Source organism: Pterocles gutturalis, unplaced genomic scaffold (genome assembly GCF_000699245.1).
Source record: "Pterocles gutturalis isolate BGI_N339 unplaced genomic scaffold, ASM69924v1 scaffold15867, whole genome shotgun sequence".
NCBI lineage: Eukaryota > Metazoa > Chordata > Aves > Pterocliformes > Pteroclidae > Pterocles > Pterocles gutturalis.
In genome coordinates this window covers 3,551-13,929 of record NW_010115654.1, presented here as the reverse complement: position 1 = coordinate 13,929, position 10,379 = coordinate 3,551, and the positions used below count along the sequence as shown (strand labels likewise).

Here is a 10,379-nt window from a genome sequence, read left to right as displayed (position 1 = left end):
TGGAAATAGAACTGCCTCTCTGCGTCAAGCTGTTGGAAATTAAATGTGTGTATCAGCTCACAGGACTACACAGTAACGCTACATGACTTACAAGAACTTTTAGTTTTATTAAAAAGCCGTACAAGATTAGGTATAATTAGAGAAAATCTTACATCTCTAGGTGTCTTGCTTTGTGTGATAAGGAAGATTATTTCATTTTCAGAAGATGTCACAAAGGCATGTTTTTCTCCCATCATATTAGCCATTTGTACATTACTTTAACTAGATGAACACAACTGTAGATTTTTCAAAGACCCAACTGAACTTCAGGCTGTTCTAGGTTCCTCATTTTTTGGTATAATTCCATCTCTCAGGCAAATTCTTGGGGGTCTGGGGCAGACAGGGAGCCGCTGGTGGCTCTTTTGTGACACTAGGTGGGATCCCTTCTGTAACCTCACTCCAGCTAAACGGGTGGCTGACCTCTGCAGAGCAGAAACTTAACACAACAGATAGTAGTGCTCCAAATACCATCAAATAGGCTTTGTTGGTTTTTTAGAGTTGTTTGGTTTCATATAGAAATCCTATAACACCGCAGTCTGTGATACCCATCTGCACCCAATTTCCCTCCTGTTTTTCTGCGAGGAGTGCGCACGCTCACGTGTTTCAAGATCCCCTGTGAGAGCCACCTGCAGAACGGGCTCTGCTCTCCCTCCTGCTGACAGTGCCATCCTCTAGCAGGAGCACCAGTCCTACACATCAGGGTCCAGGTTTTGTCAGAAAAGATTCTATCTCATATACCAAAAACAACAAAAAAAGTTAGTTGTAACCGAGTTCTTCAGCTTAGTTTATCATGAAAGTACATCTTCTGAAGGAATAGCTTTAGTTACTGACTGCTCATCAGGTCAAGCTCACTATTTACACCAAACTTAAACACCTCATCAGACTCTTAACGAACAGTGAGTGCATGGCAGCTCTGCTTTTGTCTGGAGATGTCTGTGTTTTCTAGCACTTGTGTTTAAATAAGAGGCAAAGCTGTAATAATTGCAAGACTCATTCAAATTCTTAAAAACCTAATTGACAAGAGGTTATAAATGAAAAAATGCATCTCAGTCCTAGAGAAGTTATTGACTCCAGCCCTTCTCTTTAGCGAATGATATTTTCAAGAGCCCAGAGCCCTGGAGACCCCTTGTCTGCACTGAGAGGTGTGACCACAGCCTGCGCTGCTCCACCCTCTCCGCAGCAAGGCTCCGTGATCAGAGCACGGAGAACGAAGCACTGGAGGCGTCCGCAGCAGCTGCTCTAGTCCAGTTTAGATGGTTGGCATCCCAACAGAACACATGCTGGCAGAGCTGTGTGTATGCCTGTACACCTTAATGGAGGCTGAGAAGATAATACTGCAGAAAATAAGAAAAGCATGTCAGTCATTGTCAAAACAATTATAATAAGATAATACTTTTTTATGTCAGAAAACAAAAATAATTGGGCATTACCTTGTAAAAGGCTTCATAGCTTTCTCCTTTCCATTCTGCTCCTTTTTGTGCCACACGGCAATCCCACAAGCTCAGAGTTGTCCAGAAAAACTCCTCTCCTGGGTGGTGGGAATTGCTCAACTTACATAGTTTATATCAAATAAAGATTGAAGTGGTTCATTGACTTACTAACACCACATAATTAGACAGTGATCGGTGAACTATGCGTTCAGGGTCTATATCAGTAATACAACCGGTAAATCACAATATTAGACACTTATAAAATATTAGGCAACACAAATTTCTAAATACCTTTCTACAAGTTACCCCCAGAAGTGACAAATCCCTCCACAGCTACCAGCAGACCCACTTCTCCTGCACACAGGGGTTCTCCAATACGCTGGTCTCTGCAACCTGGGACTCCAATATTTTGCTGAACTGTCTCCAGTACACCCCTGTGTTTCTTGCACTGGAGAGCCCAGCACTGGACATGTCACCCAGATGTGTCCCACCAGGGCTGAGCACAGGAGCAGGACCTCCTCCCTTGACCTGCTGGCAATGCTCTGCCTGGTGCACCTCAGGAGGCTGTTGGCTTTCTTCAAAGTAACAATGAAAAAGAACAATTTTAGTGATGTTTAAAAACTGCTGGTGGGGTTGGACCACACTGTCCCCAACTAAAAGCTGCCCCTAAGCATCTACAAAAAAATACACAAGATTTTTCAGATTGTGGTTTCTGCTACTGCATTTTCATTATTACTGCTTCCTCTACTAGGGAACCAAGGTTAATACATGGCTCTAAGTGCTGCAGCTACACTCTGTAATGCTAGTTTTGAAAGTACTTGGTGTTTTGAGCCAAAATGCTGGATTTTTAGCCAGTGTTACTGATACTCTAATACACGATCCTTTCTGCCAAGTCTGCTGTGAGATGGGAATGGCAGAACAGATGCAAGGACAAGAAGTAGTTGCTTACCATCAGTGTGATATTCTAAAGATAGCACAGTAACATTCTTAATTTGGTGCCTTAGTGATGACTGAGATATATTCCAAATCTGTTGTAGTAAGTATATGGCATTACTTCATGGTTCAGAGTTGTAATGTCCTGTCCTGCTTGTTGCTTAGCATGAATGCTCTGGTTCTTCCGTCTGTACAAGCTGAAAGAAGAACTGGCCTTCATCTGCAAATGATGATTTGCTAGTCTCAGCCCATAACTTGATAGATAACCTTGCTGCATAAACAACATGATTGACAAACATTTCTTGTGAGACTTCAAATTTAAAATCAAGAGGTCTGAAAATAGAAGCCAAAGCAGCTACTAGATAAGTCGCAGCCATGCTCCCCCATGGGCATTTCTAGGAAACTTTCTCTCCAGAGCAGCTGAAAGGAGGGAATCAACTGATACATCACAGAACAGTTCTCTCGTTCTTTTGAGTCCTTCGTAAAAAGCACAGGATGTAACAAAAGCAGCCTTTCCCTAAAGAGAATCAATCAGTTATCTAACTGCATTTCCTTTTTCAAACAGAGATCAGACATTGTACAAGAAAGCACAAGAGACATTACAAAACAGCCTTCCCACAATGAAAGCTTCCTCCTAATTATAATTAGAATGACTTTTGAATGAGAAACAGCTCGTACAATGTGTGCAGCCTGGAAGACTTCCTGCTCTGAGGAGCTATGAAATAATAACCCAGAGTGGGCTGCACCAAACCTTCCCCTGCAGAAGTACTTTTGTCTCCTGGACATCAACGGGAATTTGTGGATTCATAGAGCATTGGGGCAGGGGGGACTCTGTGATAACACAGTTTGCTCCCTGTGTAACACAAACCAAGAGGCGGACCTACAAATTCTGACACCTGGACAGTTTCTGGGAGAGCAAGACACACTCTTCTGGTCTCCAGCGTTTTCCCTTGGCTTCCTCCTGACCCTGGTGACAACCGCATGTGTGTATTGGCCCCAAATCCAAATGCTGACTGACACCAGCTGACAAATCAGAAGAAGTTTCATTCTGAAATGTTCCTTGTTTTGCATTAAGGTTGGAGCCTTTGAAAATTCTGCTGTATTGTGTTTACACCACCATTTGTAGGAGATGGGAGGAAAACACACTTGTTTCAAAACAAGTATTATTCAATGCTAAAAGCAATTTATTTCACCCATTCAGTTTAGTTTAAGGCAGTTTAAACCTTCTATATACATAAATACCATATCAAATTAAATAATCCACAGTTAATAGATGTTTCTTTTTAGTATGTTGAAATCATGTCAAATGCAAATTATGATTGTACTTACATTACCCACAAGAAACATGAAATGACAGAGGTTTGTGAGTTTTTAAATTTAACCTACTAGCTGAGTTATATGCATAGTGTGTCAATGTGGATAGTGAAATTATATTAAAGAAAAACTTTGTTTGCTAAGAATGATATTGGGCCACAGGAGAAGCAAGTGGTGGGAAACTTGGCTGAAAATACCTTTGATTGTCTTTTTTTTTTACTTTAATTATGGCATTAGACTGACCATCCAGCCCAACCAGTGCTCTGTTTTCCTTTGGAACAGAAGATTTTGATGAAGAATATTTCTAATAATGGGCCAGTGAAGATTATTATATTTTTAAGAATCTGACCCACTTGGATTACTCACTGATTTTAATAGGAGACAGAGAAATGAGGAGCTTGTTATCTTTCACCATTTCTGTTTCTTGTGATATCTACCAGTGACTTTAGCACAAAAACTGCTCAGCTAAGCAAATAAGTTCTAGGAATCAAAACACACAGAGAAGGCATGGTTCAAACTAAGTTTGTAAACTACTACTTCCATGCTGCAAAGGCTGTATCAGCTCCTGCCAGTTCTAGAGCAACTGCAGAGGATGGTCTGCATTAGGGCACCTATTTCGTGACTATGTTATACTTCACTGCAGATCTTGAATCTGCTTAATACTTTCACCTGTCTCCTGACATCCACCATGTATCTGGTACCACTTTGCTTCTCTTCAAATGAGGAAATTCTCCCCCCAGGGTCTAATAACCTCTTTTTCATGAAAACAGAGTAGAAGCTGGTGACATTCTTGGGGGTCAAGATGAAGCTCATTATAGGAATGTCATCGTAAATTTATTCAACATTTCACGCCTTTAGACTTCCCTTTTCAATTTTTCTTAATGTCTCTTTTGGTCTTCCGATGCAAATACAAATCTTATAGATCTTTAAAATTCAAAACACCATGACCATTTTTGCTAAGACTTTATTATTATACATTAGCAAGGACATAGGATTCATAGACAAGTGTTTGTGTCACTGTTTTACTTTGATAGATCCGATGTTTCCTGCCTCACCCACCATGATCTAGTTCTGATAGCAGGTTTCAGAGCTCCTTGAGAGACTCCATGCTATGAATTCTGCCTTTTGTAGTCAATGGTTATCTCGGTCTGTCCAACTAAGTAAAACTCCAGTTGGAAAAGCAAATACACTATGAGGTGAGTAATAATAAAAAAGAGATGCTCAATACTACATTTTTGAAGTAGTCTATTTGCTCTACAACACTAAATAACTTGAAAGTCAAAACCAAAAATCATCTGCCCCGCTGCTCCTTGTGCTTGCTCTCTCTCTGCTTTTTAACCGTAACATGTCCATGACACTGCGTGCATATATGTCTCGCAAATTAACATTGATGTTAGAGTCGCTGGATGAGTTCTTCATGAGTTTCTTTAAAGCTTCACGCTGCCGAAGAGCAGCTTCTTTTATCTTCAGTGTAAAGTAACAAGCAGAAAACCGGTCATTTATTATAGCTATTGGCAATGCCAAAACCAGTATTCCTGACAGTATACATATAAAGGCCACCACCTTACCAATGGTAGTGTCTGGTCTAATGTCACCATAGCCAACAGTCGTCATGGAAGTTGTTGCCCACCACCAAGCACCAGGTACGCTTGTGAAAGTTGTTCCTGGCACACCTTGCTCAGCAAAGTACTCCACAGTGGAAAATATAGAGATTCCTACAGAGAGGAAAAGCAGCAAAAGGCCAACCTCCTCGTAGCACTGTGCAATAGTCATCCCGAGAGACCGCAAGCCTGAAAGACAAGAAATGCCGTCAGCAGGCTGATTCACATAGCTGCTGTCATCACTTTGTGAAACATCTCTGATTTGAAAGCTGACTGCCTTATGCTTTTGCTTTGACTGCTAGTGAACATGCCTTAAGAAAAACAGGTGCTCCTCTCAACGCTACTGGGAAAACAGGATTTAAAGAAATAGATGAAAATGTTAGACTGAACCACTAATATAATCTGTTTCCTTAATAGAGAGCATAGAAATTCACCTCATTACTTATCGTTTGAACTATGTATGCGTATAATTTAGAAAAACTAACGAATCTTGATTTAATAATTGGCTCTAACAGAAGATCTAGAAAAATTTTTGATGTTACCTAAAGAACTATTAAAAACCACACTAAAACCACCCGCTCCCTACTTTCAGTCTGAATGTGCCAAGCTCCTATTTTCCAGCCATTGTCACATTTTTCTCTTGCACCAAGCAACACTTACTTACCAAATTTGTATTCCAAAGTGCATGCTTAGAGCCCAGTTCAGTCACTCAGTAACTTTTTCTTTACTAAGGACTCTTTTCAATTCTTTTATAGTTCTCATAGCCTCTCTTTGACCTCTCTTCCCCCCAAAAAACTATCAAGATCTTTATCTGTAGTCATCAAAACAAACACAGTATTCCAGCAGCAGCTGCACTTCTGCCGAAAGAGGAGATAGCAAAGCCTCCCAGTGCAAACATGGTACTCTCCTGTTAACTCAGCAGTGTACTGCATCAGTCCTACTGCCCATGAGCTGCACTGGGAATTCGTGTACAGCTGACCATTCTCCACAACCCCCCACATTTCTTTTAGAGCTAGACGGCCCAACAAAGCAAGCAGGAAAGTAAATCCAATAGTGGTGCAATGGATAAATGTTGCATACATAAACAAAGAAGGAAGACAGCAGGGTACCAACTCATCTGAGACACACGGGAGACTGAAATTATCTTTCGAGTCACAAGTGATTTTGGAGCAGTTGTTAATACTGTTCTTTTAAAATGTGCTATATTTTCTTTAATAAGTGAGAAAAACACAATGCTTATGAATTATCCTTCATGGGGTACACTTCTAACCAAACCAGTGTCTGCAAAAATAGCTTACTGGAGGTCTGCCTCTGCTGGCAGACTCCATGTGCTCATTAGGGTAATAAACAATTCCATTTGCTTTTCTTTCCTCAGTCTCAAACTACAAGATGTTAAAATTTATTCTTGTTTTTTGGCTCTTCCTGTTCTCCTTCAGGTCTAATGGGTTTTAAAGTTTTCATTTATGTACAGCAAACAGTGGAAGTAGAAACTAGAGGTCACAAGGAATGTCTTCTTCAGTGTTTTCTTCTACCAACCCCAGTTAAGGACTCGCCCATATCCAGGTCTTTTATTACTGTAACTATGAACTGTTGGTTGGAATGTTTATTATATAGTTTAATTTTGCCACACAAGAGGAACACAATGTATCAGTGTACTCTCTTCTCTGTTAGTATGACTGCCTCTACACACTGAAGATAGGCAGTGCAAAAGCTGTGTGAGGAGACAATTGCGAGGATCCAGATCAAACTCTCACATTCCAGGGAAGTTACTATCATCCATTTCTCTGTAAAACTTTCCACTGAACAAAGTAGAAGAATAAGTCCTTTCAGGTTACCTAGGAAGAAAGTACTCCAATTTAAAGTTGTCTCCGTAGCACTTCTTTCAAAAGCATAAATGAGTACCGTATAAGCCAGGGTTTGCACCTTATGATGGATCTTGAGGCTATTTTAGCTAAACACCAGTGCAACTCTCACATAAACCAGGACAAAATAAGGAGGAATGGGGCAGAGACTGCTAACTCTTTGTATCACATTGATGACACCTTCAGTAAAATATTTTTGCTATGCTTAATTATCCTGGCTGTTAAGGAATCTGAATTTGTTTTATTATTCCTCGTTCTATTATCCTATTCTAAAACAAAAGTACTGAAAAACTGCAGAAAGTGCACAAAAGTGTAACAGAAATTATTCAGTGTCTCGAAAAACAGAGATCAAGCTTTCTCAGTTATCAAAAAGAAAACTCGGTATTGAAGAGTTATCTTGGTTATCATAAAGGAAAATAATAACTGAAGATCCCTTCAATTTGTCAAAGAGAATGCAACACAAACAAACAAACAAACAAAAACAAAAACAAAAACAAAAAAAAAAAAAAAAAACAAAAAAATACACCAGCCCGGAACTACAACAGTGGCCGGAACTTGAAATGGAAAAAAGAAGTTCAAATTAATTTGGTGAGGCTACATAATCACCAGAATGAATTATCAGTGAAGTGGTAGTTCTCCTTCTCTTAATGTCTTCAGACAAAGCCAGGATACATTTTTAGACAAATCTATGAATCAGATAACTTAGTAGACTCTACAGCTCATTCTAAGTGGGAATTCATTTGGTGTATTCAAACAAATGACGTATTCTGCTATACTATTTTGAAACGTCTCTGGGCCCTAGCACACGGCCGAACTCAGGCTGTTCCTGTGCAGACACCTCAGCATGTCTCAGGACTTCCTCGGAGGTGTCCTGGCCAGGAGCCATCACAGCTCGGTTACTGGTGCTGGAAGGTGCTCTTGTTAGCTGGGTTCAGCTTTCAAAGGGGTAGACATGTTTCTTCCATTTCTTTTTCTGTCCATTACCCACAAAAGGTTTATTCTGTAATGTCTTTAAAAAAAAAAAAAAGTGAAAAAATGAACTGACATTTTTTCCTGGCTGGTTTCTGCTCCTGGCAGCAGAGCCAGGCTGCTGCTGTGATCCCAGCTCTGCTGGGGGTCTGCACAGCATCAGATATGTTCTTGTAGCTGCGATCACCCCACCTTGCTGAAAGACGAGTTTCCGCCCGCAGGCACAGATTTCCTAATCTCTTTCTTCTGATCTCGTGCTCCTTTTGCCACACGGGTGAGCAGAGCAGGAAGCTTTGTCTGGGAGGAGGATTGAAGCTGCCCGACCCAGGGCGAGAGTGATGAACTGGCTGCAGTGCTGCCCCTAAACAATGAGATCTATCAGGACTGCCTAGGTACGTGCAAGGAGGATGGTCTCCGCCCACGGTACTCACCGGCTGGTCGTGAGTCATCAGCTGTGGTCAGTGGTGTGTTTAGCACCACAGCAACAGAATTCCCTTCTGCCACCCACCTCCAGGGTCAGGCACAGGCATTCAGATCTGTGAGGGCCCGTTTCTATTCTGATTTATTAGGGCCACGTTTCACCTCAGGAGCAGCATCTCCTCTGACAGAAGACCAAAACAGCGACTGTCTACATTTAAATGACACAGATTTGATTTAGTGTTCTGGGCCTAAGCAGGCAGTGACGCTGAACTACCAACAATGCAAGGACAGCGATGACAATCCAAGATGGTTTAGAACTTTACTTATTGTATGCTGAAATTGGTACTTTGGTTCCAATAGGCTATAGCTCACTTCCAGGGTAGGAAACTAGATTTTTATATAATTAATTCACTTCTACCTAACATGGAATTATAAACACAGTACTGTGATATGAACTGTGGTAGTATTTTAATAAATTTAAGGTATACAGACACAAAAGTTTAGACCATCCCTGAAAGCTGACCTCCCTGAAGCTAACCGTTATTATACAAGTGTCTGAAACATCTGGTTTTAAGTTGATAGAAACAGCCTTCATGCATTCATTCTGTAACAATACCGTATGATAAACTGGAAACTTTATAACAAGAATCAACATACTTTTGGATCACTATCCTGTTATTCAGCACAAAACTGCCTTGATGAGTTGAAATCTTATCTTCAAAACACAATTAGAGAGGAATGCATTCACATTACAGCTACCATCAAAAGTGGGTAGCAGCCTTTCTAGCAAAAAAAAAAAAAAAAAACCAAAACCCAAACCCTGCCAAACCCTGGAAAAATTATAATGAAGCAAAACAAACTCATTGACAGACTGAATCATTATCAGCTTCCTTCCAACTGCTTTCTAAGGGACAGTTAGCATCACCAGAGGCATAATCTAGGGTAGGTGAGTAAGATTAAGAGACTTCTTAAACCACTATGACTATGCTCAGCAGCACTAAAGCTACTCCCTGACATTGGTAGGCAGGTTCACCGCCCTTCAGTGGGAATAAAATTAAGAGAGACATTCTGCCGCTGCGAGCACACTGTAATGCCTGCTGGAGTAGGGCCAGTTCACAAAGAGGGTGGAGATGGCTCTCCAAAAAAGAGAAGCATCAACCCCTTCCTGCTCCATGGCAGGAAATCCTGGAAGGACACATGGAGTGCCACGCAAGAACAGCCATCACCATCTTCAGAACAGGCCAGTATCGCAGGACAGAGACCATGATTTACTATTAGGAACTGAGTTTTCAAAGCTCTGAGTGTTGGCTGAACATGTCTCCCATCAAATTCAGTGCCATAGTCAGCACTGATTTAAGTGGGAACATAATTAAATCAATTTGAAAATGCCAAGCACTGGACAACATCATGACACGGCGAGGGTGTGGTGGGAGTATGGCTTTTGCTCTTGCATGTATCCAGACATGCACATGTCATGAAGAGGTAACAAAACTGGGGTAGACACAAAGGGAAACGCAACACCTTTCAATCATTTCCAGCTTCCTCTGATAAATTCCCACTGGAAAACACTACCTTTTATGCCTTCCCTTTACTACTCAGAAAGAGTGAAAGAAAGTGATCTGAGAAATCATTTCACCTTCCACCCTACCCCTGCTTGCTGTCTGCTGACCTGTCAGAAGTGCCTGGGCAGCAAGGGTCCCACACCGATGGGTGAATGCTGACTGAACCTGACACTGCTGCTCTGAGCTGTGCCTGGGCCCATCCAGCAAACAGCCCCCAGCTGTGCTCCATGCATCACATCATGGGTATCA

At 41.2% G+C, this 10,379-nt stretch overlaps 1 protein-coding gene across 1 annotated transcript in view; it reads right to left on the bottom strand.

The window, feature by feature from the left end:
• Positions 1-4,958: 4,958 nt before the first annotated feature.
• The window catches only part of KCNV1 (potassium channel, subfamily V, member 1), an 8,822-nt gene continuing 3,401 nt past the window's right edge, over positions 4,959-10,379 (bottom strand). Inside the window, exon 4 of the mRNA XM_010075266.1 lies at positions 4,959-5,506. Within this exon, the coding sequence (XP_010073568.1) occupies positions 4,995-5,506 (512 nt within the window). The 3' untranslated portion in view covers positions 4,959-4,994. The remainder of the gene's footprint in view (positions 5,507-10,379) is intronic.